Below are 22107 nucleotides of genomic sequence, written 5' to 3'. Positions count from 1 at the left end.
TGGGTGGCAAATTGGCTTAGCAGTCGCACCCAGAGAGTGGTAGCAGACGGGTCGGTATCGAACTAGAAGGATGTGGGTAGTGGGGTCCCACAGGGTTTGGTCCTTGGACTTGTACTCTTCAATATCTTCATCAGTGTCACAGCGGGGTCCTGCAGAAGGGCCGTGATCTCCTCAAGGCCCCCTTCCTGTGCCAAGTTGGCCCAAGGGCACCCTCAGATTCTCGCCCGCCACGTCCTTGATGTTCCAATATATTAGGGAAGCTGCCCTATGACTTCTTGGACATGGTTTACTATAACCTCTGGCCCCATGGACTCCCAGACCCCTCATCGGTCCTGACCTGCAAATGGGTGCTTCGGGGCACCCTAGCCTTATGGGCTATGTGTGGCTCCTACCACCCCAATACCACGCCCCAAGCCTCGCAGATGTCACAGATGTTGTTCTGTCCAGGTCTACATTCTCTCTGGCACTCGGGCTCTCCACAGCCCTGTCTCTCTCCGCGCCCTCTCTCTGGGGCCTTCTCCACAATGCTGCCCCTCCTCCGTGTTGCCGCCCTCTCTCCGGGCCTCCTCAGTATTGCCGCCCTCTCTCCGGGCCTCTCTGCAATGCCGCCCTCTTTCCGGGCCTTCTCTCTGTAGCGCTGCCCTCCCTCAGGGGCCTTCTCGCTGTAGCGCTGCCCCTGCTCCGGGGCTCACCATGCCTGCACTGGGTCTTCTTAGCAACACCCCCTTCTCTTGGGCTTCTCAACTGCCCCTCTCTGGGGCTGGGGTCTATGTACCCCGAATGCTGCGCCCTCACTGGCGCTCGGGTCCCCACACTACTGTGGGTCCCTTATGAGGCCTCCTCCAACCCCTAATAGCCTCACCCAAACCACCGGTGATAAACAACAACACAAATGCAAGCCCTTCGGCTGTAACTTAAACTGAAGCTGCTTGGCCACAACAACATTCCAGCCTACGGGGAAAAACTCCATTCCGCAGCTGTGTCAGCAGCTGCTCCTTCAGTTAGGCTTCTCCTCTCTTTCATGGCAGACAGCTCCTTCCTCCTGGGCTGCCGGCAGTGAACTACCTCTGTCCTCAGCTCCTAGAGTTTATAAGGGAGCCAGGCCCTGCCCCTTTCAGTCAGCTGACCGCTGGCAGGTGAGATTGCTTGCTGGCTCCAGTTGCCCTGGCAACCAACAGCTGGGGTCCTTATTCACTGCTAGGGCTCTTTCTCTAGCAGTTTCCCCTCTTTAGGAGCAGGGCACCTCAGTGCCCTGTGACAATCAGTAACTTGGATGCGGGTGTGAAGTGTACTCTGTCCACGTTTGCAGATGATACTAAATTGTGGGGTGAAGTACACACTCCAGAGGGTAGGGAATGATTGCAGGCAGACCTGGACAGGTTAGAAAAGTGGGCAGTACACAATAGGATGCTGTATAACAAGGACAAGTGCAGAGTGCTGCACCTAGGGCGCACAAATAACCAGCACACCTACTGGCTGGGAAGTGACTGTCTCAGCCGCACAGAAGTGGAAAGGGATCTCAGAGTCATAGTGGACTCTAAGATGAAAATGAGTTGTCAGTGTGACAAAATCATCAGCAAAGCTAACCGCACTTTACCATGCATCAGTAGATGCATGACAAATAGAACCAAGGAGTTGATACTTCCCCTCTATGCGGCATTGGTCAGGGTTGGTCAGGGCATTGGTTGGAGTACTGCATCCGGTTTTGGGCACCATACTTCAAGAAGGATGTTGATAGACTCGAGAGGGTCAAGAGGAGGGACACTCGTATGGTTAGAGGCTTACAGGACAAGCCCCATGAGGAGAGACTAAGGAACCTGGACCTCTTTGGCCTCCACAAGAGAAGGCTGAGAGGTGATCTTGTGACTACCTACAAATTCATTAGGGGGACACAGCAAGGCATCGGAGAGGCTCTGCTCACCAGGGTGCCTCTTGGGGTAACAAGGAACAATGGTCACAAACTGACAGACAGCAGTCCTGCCCAGGCAGGGGGTCAGACTCGATGATCTGTTGAGGTCCCTTCTGATTCTAGCATCTATGAACCTATGAATCAAATTAATTAAGCCTTTAGGCTTAAAAATAAATCCCCGGGAAGATGTTTCACAGCTCCTGTCAAGATTTTTACTCCCCTCCCTCCCCTCCCCCCCCCCATGATCGCAGTGTACCCAGACTTGCATGGAAATTTCTAGGAGCCCAAGGGTTATAACCCAATTTGCATTGTAAGTCAGAAGGCAAATGTGTGCATATTGGGCACATTACGAAATTATTGTGACTCCCACTTTTCTTCTAGGGAAATGTAACAAAAATAAAAGGATGTAAATGAATACAATGCTGCTTGCATGTGTTAGAGATGTATGGAATACCATGCTTGTTTTCAATATTATTATTCCTTCATCTCTCTCTTTCAGTTTCCTTCATTCTTTAACTCTGTTTTTCTCTTTTCTGTCAGTTTTTCTCCCCATCAATTATTTACCTTCTCTGCTCTCTATTTTATTTTCTCTGTCTCTCCTTTCCTTTCTTTCCTAACCCCCCATGGCTCCCTCCCAATGGTATTTTCCTTCATGGTCATTTTTTTGGCCCTTATACCAAAGATATTTCTAAATCATCTGGGCTCCCATTTTAGTCTTCCCATATATCTCCCATTTGCTTTTAAACTTTCTACATTACCCATTGCCTTCTCCATCTTCATTACTAACCTCATCCATTTAATATATTGTCAATGCTGCTTTTGGCTGCTCACACAAGGCATGTTATGGCCAGATTCCTGCTTCCTCTGCACGGTCTCTCTCCACCCCCCTCTCTTCATCTCCCAAGTCAGAGACTAAGAAAGCAAACAGTAATAACAACTGCGACTATTTTTTACAGAAAAATTAAGTGCTGGTTAACTGTGCTGGAGAAATCAGGAAGGAAAGGCTCCTGTAATTCAATCCTCCTGCTGACTCTACTTTGTCTTGCTGCTGTTCCTGGCAGACAGCTTATTATGTCCCAGCTGTGTTTGTGCTCATATATATTAAACATATGGAATGCAAAGAGAGGCAAAGGAGCTAGCAAGTGAGGAGGTCATAAAGTCCCTTTGAAGCTTCAGTGCTTGCATTGCTGGCAGTAAACAACAGATATTGGGTCCAGTGCACAGAGGTGGGATAGAAAAAATCCCTGGGAAAAAGGAAAGGGGAACATAAAAATAATATTTCCTGAAGTGCTTGATTCTATGGTATCTATTTTTTCAATCAAGATGCTAATATTCAAGTAGTCCCACCTATGCATTGGGACCACTTCCTGGAGCACTGACTAAACTGCAAAGAATGCAGGTCAAGAGTGTGCAGAAGTAGCTTAATGCTTACATTGGCAGATGGGATCATGCTGCTGCTCTGTAGCAGCATCTACACAAGATGCTGACTGTGCAGCTGTTACTGAGCAGTCATTTAGTACTTGCATATACAAGTACTAAATGACTGCACAGTAACCAGAGTTACTCTGCAGCAGTATCCCTGAACTACTTTTTGGTGACAATGACTCAGCAGTAGCTTGTTACTACCGTGCAGTAGTGCCACATCATGCTTCATGCCATTCAACACTACTGCACAGTAGCAATGAGCTACTGCGCAGTCAGCATCTTGTGTAGATGCAGCCTGTGTGAGGCTGATCCCATATGTAAGGTTAAAGCAGAATAAGCAAAATTTCCCACCTATGCAAAACTGCAGGTAAGCAAGCAGAAGAGGCATCCTCCTGCTTTCTCCTCCATTTTGGAAGGAGCCCGCCAGCTTGAAGAGCAATTTAACATGAGAGCTATATACTGTGAAACCAGGTACACCTGGAAGGTGCCAAACCTTTAATAAAAATTCTAAGATGAGGAAAGTGTAAGATGAAGAAATATTGAGTTGAATCTCATATGAAGAGGAGCTTCTAATGCTCTTTGTTTCACAATAGTAGGGGTCTGGAGTTTGTATGATGAAGGTCCCAAAAATCAGAACAAATTAGGTATTTTTCCCAGAAGGGTGTAACAGACCTTCTTTCAGGAACTGATAGGCATGTGCCTACTTCTTGAAGGGGCTAGGTAGAAGAAAAGTTTTTGACATTTCAGCTTTGGATATTAGGAGGGGAAATGTTTTTTTTTTTTTGTCTTAAACTTTATTTACTGTGATTCTTTCTGAAGGTTGTCTTTGCAAGAAAATGGACTGGATTTTTTTTTGATTAAATCTTAAAATACTGGAAATCTGGAATCCTCTCAAGAAAAGAACTCACATTGTGAGTTCCTCTCAAGAAATGAACCCCAGGTCCTCTCAATCCTTTCAAGAAATGAACTCACATTCATTAATACATTATTTAAGTTCTGGAGCCCAAGCAGATTCAGCCACATGGAACCTCTGTCAACCACTGATCCACAGACCCATGACCCCCAGATTCAGCCAATTGTTTATCTTTTAAAATATTACATGGGGTGGAAGGCATGGGGTTAATGCTACCACATCACATCTAGTACACACTGATGTGCCACAGGTTCTTGTCACCTACTTGATATGTATATAGTAACTTGGAAACCTATGCCCACACAGCAACAGAACAGTAATAATGGAAGAAAGGGTTTGTATTGGCTGAAAAAATTTAAAATGTTTTGCGATTCTTTTCAAATGGCAGAGCTTTTATTTCTTTTGATGAAAATTCTTGACAAAAATATTTGATACAAAATTGTCTTTGAAATTATTTTTAATTTGGTGAAGAAAAGTGCCATACTATTATTTTTAAATTGCCTCCCCCTGTGAGTGAAGACAGTATTTTAAAATAAGTATTTTATGGAAACTTTCGCTTCGAAATTTCAACAGAAATCACAATGAGATGAAAAGAAAACGGTCTGAAAAATATCATTGTTGTTAAAGTCCCATTTGAGTGAATATCTTTAATTAAAATTGATAATCAGATTTCAATCTTTAATTGAAATTGACAGTTGAATCAGACAATGTTGACAAACTTGGGGTAATCAGTAGAGTATCTAATATCATGTCTGCAGAATATTTTGTGCTAAGTTAGAATTATTTGAAGACTTCACTTAAAAGAAAGAGAGATACTGCTACTACTACTCAAGATGTGCTCCACTGAATGCACTTGAAGACACTTGCTTTTTAATGTGTGCATGTATTACAATGTACAGTGTAGGATTTAACATTCAGTGGTGCATCCCATGATGGGAAAGAAGGTGGTACCAGGAAGCACATTACCTTAACTTCATTTGGATATATATGAGCTGTACGATTTTGTGACAAAAATTAAATTAACTCTTGTCACCTCAGTAATGAGTTCTCAGTGAGATATGAAAAACCCATTAATATTAAAAGTCTCTGCAGGTTAATGAACTGGTGTCCTTTTGCTTAGGTGATAGAGCATCTCCTAAAGAATCCAAAGATTCAGTTTCAGTCCCATTTATGCCTATCCATATACAGTAATTAGTCAACAAGTATCTTCACAGATCTGTGAAATAGTCAATGTCTCATTACATGTATTTGTAAATTTTTTTTCAAAGTAAGATTACTAGAGTGAAGCATGATAAAGAGTTTTACAGGAGGCTTGTATCACCAGCAGTATGCCAAGAAATCCCAGTTATAATTAAAACAACTTATTTTCAAATACTCTCCATAGTTTACACATAGTGAGGAATGATTTTCATTATGTGAATTTTCACACCTGTGAGCACAGATTTCAAGAGATTTTTTTTCATGGTAGCAAAACCCGTAGCAACATTATTAGATACATGTTCATTAGAATAGACAGTATTGGGAAAAGTTAAAGGCAAGCCGACTTTCTAAAGTATGCATAAACTTTTCTTATGGGCAAGAGACTGACACGGGTTTTTTGTTAGGATGCTCCCCTGTGGGGAGGAACTTATTAAATTGAATTTAAGGGTGTGGCCATTACTATGATTCTGAGGACAGAATTTGTTTTTGGGCAAGGCTTCTGTGAGTACAGCTGGGTGGTACATATATTTCTGAAGAATAATTAAATAAAGAATATTATTATAATATATATGAAGAATAAATTATTTGCCAAAATTGCAGTTCCAGTTTAGCTAAATCTCTTTTGGAAATTTGGAAGAACTACCAACTAGCTGAGTAGACAGGACACTCAAAAGAAATTGGAAGATGGGGGGTTCATACTCTCTCCTGACTAGCTTGAGGCAGAAATTTGAATGCAAGCTTCTTGCTTCTCCAGTAAGTCATCTACCCCCTGGCTTTAGGAAATTTTGGAACATGTTGAAACATTATAAAAACAATGAATATTTTGTTCATTGGAGCAGTGAATATGCAAGTGCTTGCTCTAAAACAAATAGAGAGGGGGTTTTAATGCAAATATTTCAGACCACAAATACATATCCTAAACCAGAGGGCTGCAGGATTAATATTTTCTACACTTTCAGCTTGTGAATGATTGAAGTCCTTTGGTGAATCTGCCCCACTTTCAAATGCTCTTTATTTATATAAAATGTCTAAAAATGGCTAAAAAATGGCTAAAAGTGTCCAAAAATGTCCTAAATCAAAGCAAAACATATGGTAGCAAATAGAACATTTAGTCTACCTGAACTGAAATTTTGTAATCATCTAGAAAAAAAAGCTTGAAAAGTTTTGCTTTTGAGTTGTCTCTAGCTTCATTTTGGGGGATTTTTTTTTAAAGAATGCAATGGAACTGATCTGAAAAATCAGCAATTTATGCAGATTTATCTGTGGTTGTTTGGGTGGCAAAGTATTTGAATTGTCATATGTTATATATTGACTTCATATGAAGTAGTCTCAATTAAAGAACAATTTCAAAGTAGTAAAGTGTAACAGGTTTGGAGTCCCAGGGTGGCCATGACACATCCTGGTGGCTCCATTACTGTGCCCACTCAGCCCGTAGGGCATGCCATGTCTTGTCTGCCATGTCTCGCCTGCCATGTCTTGATAGAAACATAGAGATAAATAGGAAGGCTGCCCACAGGTCTTTGCATGGCCCCAGTTCCACTGAACTCCCGCTAGGGTTTCCTGGTACCCTACTGGTCCTCAGGCCTCTCACTGGGCCTCATTAGTCCTCAGACCCCTCACTGGGACTCACTCTGTAGTCAGTTATACCTGGGAGGGCACCCAAAGTCTTAACAACTAATTGCATAGCTCCAAATCCTTCCCTACGCTATGACCCATGCCTCGCAGGTATACAATAACACTGTTCCCTCTGTTGGGGCTTCGACCTCCTTGGCCCCTTTACTATAGCTAGGCCTTCTAGCCTAGGACTACTGTATCGGACCTGACTTTGAGGCCCTAGCTCTCATTTGTCCCTTCTATTCACCAGGCTCCTGTCTGCCAGGCCCCAGGGCCTTGTGTGGCTGAACCCCTTTCTGGCACCAGGACCCTGGCCCCTGTCTCTGTGCCTTGCACTACACCCACTGTGGGCTGAATATTCATTAGAGCCTTGAGCCTTGTGTGCCCTTGGGCACTAATGGGATCTCCGTAACTGCTCCCCTACAGTCCCAACCCAAACTGCCGATGTAGACACAACATAAATACAAGCTACCGGGTTATAACATAAATAATAACAGTGGAAGCAGGCATCTTCCCCTTTAAGAGGGCAAACTTTCCTTCACTCCTCATGCTGGTGTACATCCCAGCTTGGGCTCCTTGTGAGCTCCCCAAGCCTCAGTGTTCCTGCAGGCAGCAGAGCAATCTATCTAGCATCCATGGGCTGCTGGGGCTCCTGGGCAGGAGCTCCTAACCCTGTGGCTGACAGGGCTAGACTGGCTTGCTAGCCCAAACCCCAGATTTATATGCACCCATGGCCATGCCTACTTCTGTTACAATATACAACTGTAATATTGATTAATCAGACTTTCCTGTCAAGTAAATTCCTCTCAGCTCTAACATATTTTCTCATTGGAATCCCTTGACAGTTACTGTAAGACTTTTACATTCTCAAATAAAATCATGGCTCATGACTCTATTTTCTTTAAAGAGAAGGTGAAAGATATCAAGACTACAGAAGAAAATACTATTTCTATCCAATAAGTGAAGGAAAAAAAACAGTTACCTGGAGTGTGGAAAGAAGTAACTTTTGAAGTGGAATGCACTTGGAAACATTTCAAAAAAGGAACTGTGTCAGCCAGGGGACATACATACAACCCCTGTGGTGTTCCCCAGCTAGAATATTTCAAAACATTGCAGCCTCCTCTAGCACTTTCCAGAAAGAACAAGAAAAAGCCATGATAACCAGGAATCCTGGTTTTTTCCGATAAAAAAATATAACCCAATTTTTGGTTTTAAAAAAGTAACCCCAAATCGACATTTTTCCATGATTAAAATCAAACACCACTTAGTGTTTTAATTTAATCTTGGAAAAATGTGGATTTTGGGTTACTTTTTTAAAACTGAAAACTAGGGATTTCTTAAAATCAGAGAAAACCAGGATCCTTGGTGATAACTGAGGCTCTACTCCTGCCTTCCCTGCTTCCAGACAGGAAGGGTGCATACAGGGGAAAGTAGAGGACAGTGGAGAGCACTGGACTGGAGAGGTAAGCAGAAGGGAGGGGAGCCAGTGGGGGCTTCACAATACTGGGATCCTATTTCCCTAGTCCCAAGTTCCCTGAACCTCTCCTTTTCCCTTCTCATCAAAACAGAGAGGGGATTGAATCTGGAGGGCCTAGCTCCAGTGGCAACTCCAGGAGATGACAGCAAGAGATAAGTCCAGTTTTGGCTCCAGCAGCAGAGGAGTAGGTGAGATGCAGGGGTTGCATTGGGTACTTGGCAGCACCTTGGGACTCCTAAGTGGGACCTAGTGGTTGGACAGCTGGCAGGCTCTCCTGCTGTGAATAAGTAATAAAAAGCGAAGCACTCAAACACAGTATTTAATTTCAAAAAGTACTGTTTTGAAGCACTCACTTCAAGACTTCTGGTGCATTTCAAAGGGCATGTATGTAACTTTGTACAGCTGGCCCTTTGAGACATTTCAGTTGTTGCTTCCATCTACACTCTTGGACTGCTGTCAGACCTTCACTTAAAGATATGATGGGATCTGATCAGCGATCGCAATGATCATTTCTCCTGCCATGCCACATGAGTATGGCAGGACATTTGTTTTTGGGATTGGGGATTAGATCCCTATCATGCCTTACTTGCCAGTGCAGACAGAGCTCAGGCTCTCACTGTACCAGCAAGTTGAAAGTAGGTGTCCATAATCAGTTGATAGTTACCTGGGGCAGGGGACTGAACAAGGGTCTGGAACTGGCACCAGTGTGATCCCCCAGCCCCATCTGACAATCAGCTGACTGTCCAAGCCCAGCTGGGGACTAGAGACAGACTCTTTGATCCCGGGGTCCCTGTGCACCAGGGACATCAGAAAACCATCTGTACAGCCCAGCTACACATGGTTTTGAAATATCTGGGGAACAGTGAACCTGAGATTGGGGAGATGCTCCCTGAACGGGCTCACTGGGCCCCCCCATCTGCCTCTGGGGGTAGGTGGGGGCACAAGCCTCAGGGTCTAGTTCTGCCCCCATTCCAGTTAGGTAAGGCACAACTGTGTCCCAAACCCTGGAGTGTCGGGGCCTGTCATAGGGCATCCCCAGCTGACCACACATTCAATTTAAGGTGTGTTAAACACAAGCCACAGAGTTGTTACACAGTGCATGTGGAATAACTGTGGCCCATTTACTTAATTAGCCTACCTTAAATTTACTTGAATATGTGACTAGGATACTATTTAAGGAATGGTTAACACATTAATCATGTTTTAAATGTATTGTGTGTCAAGGGCCTTGGATTCTTAGCATTTGAATTAAGTATCTGAAATGCAAAAAATTGCAGGTTGCATAAAAATACTAAAGAAAAAAATTCAAAAATTCAAAAATTCACTTTTGTTTTATTTAATGGATTTCAGAGTTACTCTCAGGTTGGGTAATACTTTGCATGTAGTGAAATTAATCCACAATTTCAAAGTAATCAAGGTGCAAAATGTATTCTCTTGTATCTGCACTTATTTTTAGTGAATTCAGAAGTTGTTATGAAGATACTATTTTTGGTATAACAGAACAGAACATCTTGAGGAATATTAGGGTCTTATTTCCCTGAGGCTAAGGAGACAAATTTCCTGCTTGAAGATTAGGTCCTCATAACCTGCCATTCTAAATGTTATAAACTTTGAATTGTAACATTAAATACCATCACAATGAAAGTTTCCCAGTGACAAAACTGAAAAGAAAATAATTGTCTTTGACTTAATACAAATAGAATAAACTTAAGGCAAGCCATATTTTTTAAATCAACTCACAAATGTGAATAGGGAATAATGTCAATAAGCATGCTGTAAGTATTCTTACTCATTCAGCAGATTATATTAGACCATCTATGAAATATTCACCTGACTAGTGTGGGTCTCTCTATGCCTTTGAATTGATGAACTTGCTGTATTGCTGGCTGACAGTCTTGAATATTCATTTTCCTCTGGTAAACCTAAAAGAGAATAATATTAATTTATAATTTGAAATGTATATGGTACAGTACATTAAAGAGTGCCTGATACCTTTTACTAAATAAGGACAACATTATAAATTTGGTTATATATTGCTGTCTTCAAGACTTATTGAAATTTTCCCAAGGATATTATTGCTATTACTCTTCAACTATAAATAGCTGCATAGGCATATCAACCACTTACCAGGAAGAACAAAGACACAGGAAGAATTTGACATATACCATATATTTACTTTGCACCAGTCTGGGATTCCCCCTTTAGCAGAGGTATCCCTACTTCCTCTTTCAGAATGACTCCCAATACTTTTTTTGCCATGGAAGTATTTCCATAGGGATAGAGAAAAGCGCCATGATTTTATCCTAAATAACTTTCTAAATCACACAGGATGTCCATTGTTGATTGAGGAAATGTACCTTGATCTCATGAGTCTAGTGTTCTTTGTACAATTTACACTATTTTTGCACTGTATATATTGTTCAAAAAGTCTTTAGAGAAATAATAAAAGGTTCAAAGCTTAATCTGAAAAAGGGAACCTGTACTGCACTGAGAAGTTTGTCTATGAAACTGGTATGGGAGCAGGCACTAATAAATACTGCAGACTAACAAACTTCTCCTTGTTAGCAGTGATTATTAGGGGTGATTTTGTGAAAGAGCAACAGCTATTTTATATGTGGATATTCAGTTTTGCGATAAAATATCTGGATAATAAAAAAAATAGAACTAATTGTCTGTCTGGTTTGATCTCAAGGTAATTTTATACTGGTAGGTCTTCACCGATTTAAATTACTCCTAATTAGGAGTGAGTCATTTTTTTTCAATTTTTTTGTCCTTGTTTTTGTCCAAAACAATTCAATAATTTGGGGCAGTATTGTCTGATGACAGAAAATTTGGCACTGAGACACCACTAGCAGAATCAGTGAAAAGGAAGGAGGCTCTCTGTGGCAGAGCACCTTCAGTGCCTGCTACTTTAAGGACTTAGAGCAGGCAGCAGTGCAGCCAGCAGGTGTGGACCAGCCCTGATGAGGTGGTCACATGACTGCAGGAGGGCACTGTGATAGGAGGAAGGGGCTGAGCAGCCTCCATTTTAACTCAGGCCCTCAGGGGAGATGGCAGTTTTCTGGTTGCAGCTGTAGAAAGAACATCTCCCAGCTGGAGCTGCTGCTCACAACATCCTGGAGGTAAGGGCAGGAGCTATGGGGATGGCAGGAGGCTCTTGGTCCTGGGGAATGACCAAAAACTACACCCTCCTGGGAAAGGATGGTCTGGTGGGTCCACCTGTGGTGGGGTGGTCCCCAGGAAATGCCAAGCCAGTTGCCATCCCAGTGAAAGGTGAGTAAGGGGCGCCTTAAAACCCCAGCCTCCATTACCTGGTGGCATGGATAGGGACAGTAATAGGGACAAGCACAGGGGCCAGGCATGTTTACAGACACCTGAACCCAATGGGGTGTAAGACCCCAGAGGCCTCAGAACAGGGGCAGAGAGAGAGAGAGAGAGCAGCTCCAGTAAGGCTGCAGAAGTATGTGGGAAGGCCTGAACAGAGTAGGGTGCATGCTGGCAGCCTGAAGGGCTGTGCATGATGGGGTGTAGAGAAAGGTCTGCTGAGGTGTACCTGAAGGGCTGCACAAGGGGTGTGCTGAGTAGGATTGCAGGGGCAGCCTGAAGCCAGCACATGGGCCAACCGCCACAAGAGTGCTGACATAAGAGAGTGGCCCAGAGTGGCCGCATAGAATAGGATCTGTGTGGGGGCAGCCTGAAGGGCTGTGTGTGGACTGGCCAGAGTATGAGTAGGAAAGCCTGAAGGGCCATGTAGAGTAGGGCCCAAGGGGGACCTGATAGGGCTGTGCAGAGTAGGGCGGGTTGAGAGTGGCCCAGTGAGGGGCAGTATGAATGAGGCTCAGAAGTGGGCAGTGTGTGTGAGGCCCTGTAAAGGACAGAGTGCTATAGGACCAGCAAGGGGCAGAGTTTGGCCCAGCCACGGGCTGGAGCTATCATCAGCTTATGACGGCATCTGCAAGGCATGGGACATGGTATAGGGAAGGTTAGAGCCGTGTATAATGGTCTAGGTATCTGGGCATGTAATGTGCAGCCTTCCACATTTCACACCAGTTATTTATTCATCAAGTCATAGCAGGTGAGATAGAGTAGCCCACCCCTAGACAGGTGGGCAGGCTGAAGGTGAGACTTGGTCTTGAGATGGCCTCCTGTTACACTCTCCATATAACTTAGTGATTTACAGGGATCTGGGTTTTCCATTTTCCAAGGAAAAATAGAGAAAAATGTAAATTTCCCTGTTTAACCTAGAAAAACATGGATTTCTCATTTTAGCAGAGAAACATGCAGATTTTGCACTTTTGCAAAGAACTCTCTGAAGGCTGGCAGAATTCCAGCCTGCAAAGGACTAGGGGGAGTGGGAGGAGGGCAGTCAGGCAGCTGCTCAACCTGGAGAGCAGCTCCTGCAGGTAATTCTGGTGTGTGGGTGGGGGGTTGAGGCACCCATAAGGAGAGAGGGAGGAAGGGAGGGAGTTGAGCAGGGCTGAGGCTCGGGCTGTTGCTCAGCTGGGCAGTGCATGGGGCTTGGGGCTGAAACTCGCAGCTACAGAGCCATGGCGGAGAGTGAGATAGGGCTGCAGGTGGATAATCCAGGGGGCGAGGGGGTGGGGTCGGCTTTCCACAGCTGTACACACTCCTGGGGGCGGGGGGCAGGAGGACCTGTGCTCCCCCTCCCCCAATTTGTGCATGAAGTGGGGGCAGGCTGCCTGCTGTGGGCTTGGGCTCCCCACCCTGCTGCCCTCCCCTGGGATGTCTATAGTCCAGGATGTGGGACCCAGTGCAGCAGGACAGAACAGGGCTGGCCAGGGGAGCTCCTTATTCATAGATTGTAAGACTTGAAGGGACCTCGGAAGATCATCGGGTCCACCTCCCTGCACCAGGCAGGAAAAATGATAGGTGGGGTCAGGTGACCCCAGCAAGATAACTATCCATTCTCCTCTTGAAGATTTCCAGGGCAGGCAATTGTATCACCTCTGGAGGGAGCTTATTCCACAGTCTGGACACCCTAACTGTGAAGAAGTTTTTCATAATGTTGAGCCTGAAACAATCTTCCCAGAGTTTGTGGCCATTGCTACTGGTTTTCTGCAACTGCACCCTGGTGAACAGTTGTTCACTGAGCCCTTAATGTACACCCCTGTTGTAGCGGTAAGCCACTATCATGTCTCCTCTCAGCCTTCTCTTCTTCAGGCTGAGTCCCTCAGCCTTTCCTCGTATGGCTTGCCATGCAAGTCTTTGATCATACAGGTTGCCCTTCTCTGGACTCTCTTGAGCTTTACCACATACTTGTTGAAGTGTGGTGCCCAGTACTGAATGCAGTACTCCAGCTGTGGTCTCACCAATGCTGAGTAGAGTAGAAGAATTACTTCCCTAGTTTTGCTGAAGATGCATTGATTGATGCATGCCAGAGTATTATTTGCCCTGTTGGCAACAGAGTCTCACTCCCAGCTTATATTCATGCTCTGATCTATTATTACCCCCAGGTCTCTTTCATTCGTAGTGCTGGTCAGGTTGCCATTGCCAAGCCTGTAGTTGTGCAGGGGATTGTTTGTCCCCAGGTGAAGCACTCCTTGCCACTGCAAGCCCGCACCGCCCTAGAGAGGCATCACCTGCACACACAGCAGTAGTGAGGTCAGCAGCACAGAGTTGTGCCTTTTGCTGCTCTGGGGTGGGCAGGGGGCATGTCGCCAGGGCAGTGCAGGGCAGCTCTGCTCTGCCTTGCTGCACTGGGTCCCATCTGCTGTGCTGCAGAGACCCTGGGGGAGGGCAGCAGGGTGGGGAGCCCAAGCCCATAGCAGGCAATTAGCTCTTACTCCCATCCCTGTACACCGATCAGGAGGGCATGGGTCTCCCCAGACCTCCTGGGAGTGTGCACAGTAGCAGGGAGCCTGCCCCACCCTGCCTGAGCCCAGAGCAGGCCACTCTCACCACCCTGACACAGGGTCTGCTCTGGCCATGCTGCCTATAGGGGAGGGGGAGCCAGGCTCTATGCTCCACTATGCTGAACCAGCAGGCTGGGGGGGCAGGGCACCAGCAGGGCCGAGAGGCTGTGGGTGTGGAGTGAGGGGCCCCAGCAAGGCCAGGGGGTTGGGGGTGGGGAGAGAATGAGGGGACTGGACCTGCATTCTGTGGGCAAGGGGGCAAGGGGAGCTCTGATTTTCCATGATAAAAAACCCAAATACCAAAATGTATAGGTATTTAGAATTTATTTTATTATAGTAATTGATACACTGGTAGGCTTCCAAATTGCTTGAAAAATGTAAATTGTAAATATTGTAACTGTAAATATACCGATAAAACATTGTATTCAATTGAGATACACACACACACCCCTGTGTGTATCATGGTCTTTCACTTTAATCACAGATTTTGGGGTTTTTATCAGAGAAATAGCAATATTTATCAGAGCATTTGTGATTTTGTTTTTATCAGAGTAAATCAGAATCCTTGGTGATTTAGACACTCTCTCCTTAGAGGGCGCATCTACATGTGCACCTGACTCTTGTACTTAACTGCGCAGTTTCTGCACGGTATAGCATGTACTATATGACTGCACAGTAACTGCCGTTACTGCACAGTCCTGGCGGTGCATGTGTCATTTCCAACCCTACTGTACAGTAGAACTACTGCACAGTAGTTCATTGCTACTGCAAATTAGCATCGGTGTGACAGTTTGTGCCTGCTGATGCTATGTCCCCATAGTGACAAGTTATGTCACTGTAGCTGATCGCTATGATGATGGAGCATGATGTGTAGACACGCACTGTAAGTAGCATAAACACTAGGCTTGCTTGGTAGGGCTAGCACTGTGCCTCATAATCCTTGTTGGTTTTCTGAGTTGAACTCTTGCCTTTGATTAAAAATGCCACCAAATAAAACCATTCATTCTAGGTGAATGTAATCATAAAAAAGATGTTGCTGCTTTTTCAATATGAAATGAATATTTTTGAATAATGCACAAATTCCAAAAATATGTTTTGTCAATATGAAACCATTTTTTCTATTAATTTTGTTGATTCCACCACTGAGCTGAAAAATCAATTATTTGTATGGCCCTATTCCTGATGAATGTAACAGAATAATGAATGCAAGTGATAAAAAGGTCATCCACATTCTTTTAATTTATAATGATATTTTAAGTGGATGTTATTCATGTGTTTGATAGAGATAAAATAGAACATTAATGTGAGTCAAGAGTACCACAAAATGAACTAAAAGTATTTTCTTAGGCCACTAATAGCTTTTAAAAAAGATAACACCTTTGCAAAATAGCCATACACTTTAGGACACACATTGAAGGACAGCCTTTATCTGAGCCCAGGGCATCAGTGCTTCATTTGTTTATTTCTTTAGATAAGATGCCTTATCAAATAAGTAAAGTTTCCATGTACACTGAAGTTCAAAAAGTGCGTCAGCATAGAAACAGCAGTCAGTGAACTGATGGAGTTTGGAAAGACAAATGGAGATGTTGATTATATTCTGAAAAGTTTCTTTTGCATACACTTGAGTAAATATTAGGGCACCACAGCTGTGCACTGAATAAGATCTTTGCTTAATCCAGCACTAAGTTAGAAACATTAATTTAGCAGACAGTGGCAGAACCACAAGAATGAAAGTTCAGTAGAGGCTTTAGCTTGAACAGAAATCATTCTCTGGCTTAGGTTTTATTGAAGGGCTTCTTGTTTATCCTAAATTGTCATCAATGTGGCAAAAGCATCTAATCACAAAACAACACCTAACACTCTCTTACTAAATCAGGATCCTAAGTACCAAAATAGCCATGGGCCCCACAATATCAACAATGTGCCATAGGAAGAGAGAAGAGAGAAGAAGAGTGAAGAGATCAGTAATTTACCAGGTTTTCCCACTGCTTTTTCTATTGATTTTTTTTCCTTAAACTTCTAACCTGGAACTTTTTGTTTTAAGGCATAAAACAATGTATATAATTTTTGCACATTATGTGTGTGTATTGGATAAGAAATGGTGAAGTGTCTTTGAAGAACTCAGCACTGGAGGGTTTTTTTTAAGGAAAATCACAAATATTGTACAGTGCTGTAGAAAAGCTGTTTCTGCTAATAATGGAGACCAACAAAATGAAACTTTGGAACGATATGAAAATGAAAAAAAAATCTATTAATTCCAAACAAGCAGCAGTGCCAGAAATTAAATTTAGCTTCTGAATGTAACCTAGCATTAATCTGTCTGGAAGCTGTGCCAACCAGCTTTTTAGCTGCTTAGTAAAGGTTTTCTAAAATTCATCAGATTCCTTTATAAGTAAGATTAAAATCTTGGTCAAAATGATTGTGAGTATTGTGAGTACAACAATGTTACAATTTTTTCAAGTATACTATCTATTTCTGAGGAGTGGTACTTCTCTTCATGACAGCAAAAGACAACTCCTTTTTAACAAATTATTTCTTTATTTCCTATTTACTTCTAATGGTAAAAACCGTGTGACAATTTTAGTACTTTCTTGTTTTGTAATCTAAATAGCTCATATTTAACAAGGCATTTCATGCTTCATATTCCACCAAGAAAGTAGAATTTGACGAGCAGTAAAAGGGTTATATTTTAAATAGAAAAAAATCTTATAGCCATGTTCTCATGAGTCATAATTGTCTAGCTGTATCCCAGAAAAAAAAGTTTTCATATCATTAGGTTTTCTTTCTGATTTCCTTCAAATATATAATCTTTGGAATCATGGATTCTTTTAATCAAAACACTCCAAAGATTCTCAGGGGGTTTGGGTTTTTTTCTTTTTTTTTTTTTTTTTGGGGGGGGGGGGGGCATTTATCCAAGTTAAAAATAATTTAATTTAGCAAAAATTGCTGACACTTTTGCATTTGGTTTTCTTATTTCTCATGACAAAACCATAATCCCATTTCCAACATCATGGTGATCAGAGCACTCAAGTGGAAAATGGATATTCCTGACTCAAAGCAGGGGTAAAAGCTAAAAGAACAAGGATTTAAACAACCTGGGACTGGCACATCCCAACTAAGCATCTTAACCCTGGAGCAGCTGTCTAGCCTAAGTATAAAATTCTCAGTCTCAAAATTCTCTCCTATACCTACCTGATGAAAGTTTAATCAAAAAATTTTCCTTGAGGAAAAAATGCTTTGTTCAGAAGTTCCTGAATATCTCCCTTTTGATCACACTTTCCAATAATGGTCCGTTTACAGATAGTTTAAAAACATTTCGTTAATGAGTAAGAGATGATATAAGCATGTTATGAACAGGAATAGCATGGGCTACCAAAGGTTAAAGCATATCAGGAAAAAATAGTTTATGCAAATGATCATAAACACCCTATTTACCCACTGATTGACAATTCGTGTAAAAAAAAAGAGAAAAACCACAAAAACATAATATATTAACCCTGTAGATATAATGTATAAATGGAAGCTTAATACAAAGTGTATCTTCATTTCTAAGTGACTACATTAAGCAGAGATGTAGCTGGTTATTTTTATTAGGCCTGTATGAAGTGGCTAGTATTCACTTCGGATTAGGATTTGGCCGATTTGGAGGACAGTGATTCGATTCAGGTTATCCCCAAGTCCTTCTCTTTAGTACTGCAAGCAAGACAGTCATTCCCAGTGTGTATCTGTGCATGAAGTATTTCATCCCAAGTACAGGACTTTGCACTTGTCCTTGCTGAATCTTATCTGACTGATTGCAGACCATTTTTTATAGTCTATCTAGATAATTCTGGATCCTAGCCCTGTCCTGAAGAGTGTGCAACTCTGCCCAGTTTGGTGTCATCTGCAATTTAGCTAAGGACACACTCAATCTCATCTTCCAAATTATTAATAAAGTTATTGAACAATATTGGGATCAGGACGACCCTTGGGGAACCCCACTTGATAGCTCCTCCCATCTAGACATTGAACTGTTGATTACTATGATTATCCAACTAATTATGTATCCACCTTATAGTACTTTTATCTAGTCTGTATTTCCTCAGCTTGTTAATGAGGATGTTATAGGGGACAGCATTAAAAAAGTTTTGCTAAATTAAGGGTATATCACATACACTGCTCTCCCCCTATCCACAGAGCCTGTCACTTTATCATAGAAGGAAATCAGATTGCCCAGGCAGTGGCAATGCGTAGAGGGTGTATGAGGGTGACATGCACCCCCTGAGAATGCTGGTGCACTCCCTGACAGGCCACGCTCCCTGCTTAGGCAACGGGAAGGGGGGGCAGGCAGAAGCACCGGTGTCCCCCCCTGCAAGCGCCAGCCAGGGAGTGGTGGCACCAGGTGAAGTGCCACTGGCACTTCCGGGAGTGCTGTGGCAACTTCCAGGAGTGCTGCAGCCGCTTCTCAGTTGGCACAATTGGCCACAGGGGAACCCCCTCCCCGTCCCCTCCCCCAGTCGGTGAGATTTTGTCATGGGGGGGGGGCATGTTTTATCTACTGAAACAGTGATACTGGCATGGGTACCATTATGGCTTCTACTGGTAGCGGGCATTCTCTATTTTCAATAAGAGAATGAGCTGTATTCAATATAAGCAGCCACACACTAGTATAACAGTGTCCACAGTCATCGGAGTTAACTGTTAGATAGAGCTGAGCAAATATTTCTATTTTTTGACAAAAAATAAGCAGATGTTGGAGAATAAGTTCAGTTTTTAAAATGGGGTTATGGGAGAGGGAATTGAGCATTTTCAAAATGAAGTGGTTTAACTTTTTATTTCAACAGGGAACCAGGATTCCCTATTCCCAGTGCTGTGCCATAATCATTGGGCTACTAAGTTGTATTGTGCCTTACTTGCTCCCATCTTGCCTTTTTTCCTATATAATGGCTTAGCTTCAGCAGAAGTAGTATAAAGTGCCCCTTTCCTAGCCTATAATCTGGTGATTGTTCCACTCTTTGTTGATGTCAACTAAAGAAACTCAAATGACTGAGGAGAACCAAACCTATTTCTTCTCAAGCTAGTACTCTAACCTCTTGACAATTATGTAGAAGGTAGGACTCAGGATCAGCACTACCAGCTATGTATTGAAAGAAAAGGGTAAACTAGGTTGCCATAGTGTTATACACACTAGGGGCTATACCAGTATAACTGTTTCAGTAGATATAATTCGAAAGCAAATGGTTAAACTAGCCCAAAATCTGTGGGTAAACCAAACTTTAAGCTCTTATCTATCTAGGATTTTCATAATGTGTTCTACTGCACTAATAGATGCTGTGAGAGATCACCATTTTGTAGGATTGACCATTTTCAAATATCTAAATAGGCCCTAAGTCTAAGAATTGCTTTCAGACTGGGAATTCCAGGTTGGTTAGGTATGCAACTCAAAGTTGCAGGCAAGTGACTCATCTCTTCTTTCTTACTGGCTAATTTAAGGCATTGCTGCCTTTTGTTATTCCCATTTCCAGGCACCTCACTGTCTCTGTGCACCATATAAGGAGTTCAGTGTTTGGTCACTCTGGTCACGTCTATACAAGACACTGACTGTGCAGTAGCTCATTCCTACTGTGCAGTCAGTGTCACCAAAAAGCTGTTCCAGGACACTGCTTCACAGAAATGCTGGTTACTGCAGTCATTTAGTACTTGTGTATGCAAGTACTAAATGACTGCGCAGTAACAACTGTGCAATCAGTGTCTTGTATAGATGACCTCTGTGGATTTGGCTCTGTATCTTGTAGGACATAGTCTTCACGGCCCATGATCCTATGAATTTGGATTGTTTCATCAGTGCCACTTGCAATAATAAATGATACAGCTTTTGACACCAGGAAAAACAACCCTGTAGCAAGATCAGGAATTGTTTTATTTTCTATCTAGTTTATATTGATTTTAGGATCAGAAATCTCAGCTCTCAGTCACCTGAACCCCAGGCTACTTGTGTATTTAATGCTGAGCTAATTACAAATTCCTCACAAAAGGCAATTCTATTGCCTTCAGATTCAGCTGTTATTGGAGAAAAACTTGCCATCTCATAAATACAAAGTTAAGCCAGTTTATGAGTAAGATTAATATTTCAGAACTTAAAAGATTCTAGTTTGACCAAGTCTTAAAAATCTCATTAAAATAACCCACTTTAGCCATTTTACATTAGAACCACTTAGGGATTAAGAGCTGCTTACCATTTGATACTGAATTTCCATTTTCAGCAGTTACGGAACAGGACAGTGGATTAGATGGTTGAGTTCCATGGTTGTTTGCATTTTTATCTTGGGCTTCCAACCCAGGTTCTGATGCGAGGGGATCTTCCCTGCTTGCTAAGTTCAGATTTGTTTCAACACCTGAGACAAGAGAGAAAACAAATTGTCAGATTTTTGGTTAGTAGCCTATTTTATGTAAGTAAGTACAGACTGGTCCCTAGTAGAAAAAATATCCTTTTACTTTTAATGTAAGCGTTAATTACACACTTAGTCCAATAGGCAACTGATAAATGAGATGCATTCCATGTACTGATTACCCAGGGAGGACCAATAATCAATTTCTTTTAATATGATGCTTTGCTAATGCTGAGGCCGCATTCCTCTATGATGCATTCTTTTGCTGCATTCCTCTATGATGGAGATCTATAACCTGGTTTTCAGTTGCGTTATTTCTTTTCATAAAAATATCAGTTTACAAAATCAAAAAGAACTATGCTCTTTAAAAATTGCACTGCTTGCATATGCAGATGTGATAACTATATGCAGGAGTAGATCCAGGGAGATATGGCAGTGCAGGTACAGTTCCTTCTACCATTGTCCCTGACTTATCCAGATGTAGGAGGAACCCGAGAGCAGCTTCTGCCTCAGTCTAGCTGCAGGCTATGGCTACATGGGGAGGTGGACTCAACAGGAGACAGTGGTGGTGGCAGTGCACAGGTTTCTCCTTCCACTTCTTGCTCCCTGCCCACCTCTCCCCTGCAGCTGGGCGCAGGGGCTGGAAGGGGGAAAACTGTGCCTCTGCAACTGACCCTGGCCAAGCCTACCTCCCCACACAGCTGCTCCCCACAGCCCCTTGCTGGAGCAAGGCAGGAGCAGCTCTGCTTCTCCTATGCACCCAGGTCATAAGAGGACTGTAGCAGCGGTGTTGGTGGGGGGACAAGAAGCTCCCCGCCCTTCATGTGCCTGCTCCCTGCCCTTTGTATGCCCACTTTCTGCCCAACTTCCTGCTGTCCCCTGTCAACTTGGGAGCCCCAGCCACACCTCAGGCCTATCCCCCAGGGTCTGAGAGGCAGTGTGCTGCACTACCTTAAGTAAATCCTGCATCCACTTATGACTATATTATGTACATTTTGTACATTTTAGGTTGTATTCTTATGTGCATATAGTAACCTCATCGCTGTAGGCTATGGCTAAGGGCATAAGTTACATGAGTGACAGCTGCTGTATAGTTCATTGTTTCTTTCATCTTCTCCGAGGCAGAGAAATTAAATGGTCTTTTCTATAAAACCAGATCTGCCAGGATGTGTGTCTGTAGTGACCCATGATGTGGCACTGCTTTCCTTGCCTTTCCATGGTCTTTTATGGGTTACTTGCCATTTCTTATGTGGTCCAGGGTTTGGTGCCTTAGCATTTTAGTTCTATTTCTTCCAGGACATTGATATCCCCAAACAAGTCTTGTTTCT

At 43.1% G+C, this 22107-nt stretch overlaps 1 protein-coding gene across 1 annotated transcript in view; it reads right to left on the bottom strand.

The window, feature by feature from the left end:
* MYO16 (myosin XVI) overlaps positions 1-22107 on the bottom strand; it is a 418223-nt gene that overhangs the window by 18291 nt on the left and 377825 nt on the right. Inside the window, exons 30-31 of the mRNA XM_006017262.3 lie at positions 20627-20785; positions 10369-10460 (exon numbers count right to left, since the gene is read on the bottom strand). Of these exons, the coding sequence (XP_006017324.1) occupies positions 10369-10460; positions 20627-20785 (251 nt within the window). The remainder of the gene's footprint in view (positions 1-10368; positions 10461-20626; positions 20786-22107) is intronic.

This window comes from Alligator sinensis, unplaced genomic scaffold, assembly GCF_000455745.1.
Source record: "Alligator sinensis unplaced genomic scaffold, ASM45574v1 scaffold288_1, whole genome shotgun sequence".
Classification (NCBI taxonomy): domain Eukaryota; kingdom Metazoa; phylum Chordata; order Crocodylia; family Alligatoridae; genus Alligator; species Alligator sinensis.
This window is presented reverse-complemented; position numbering and strand designations above follow the sequence as displayed.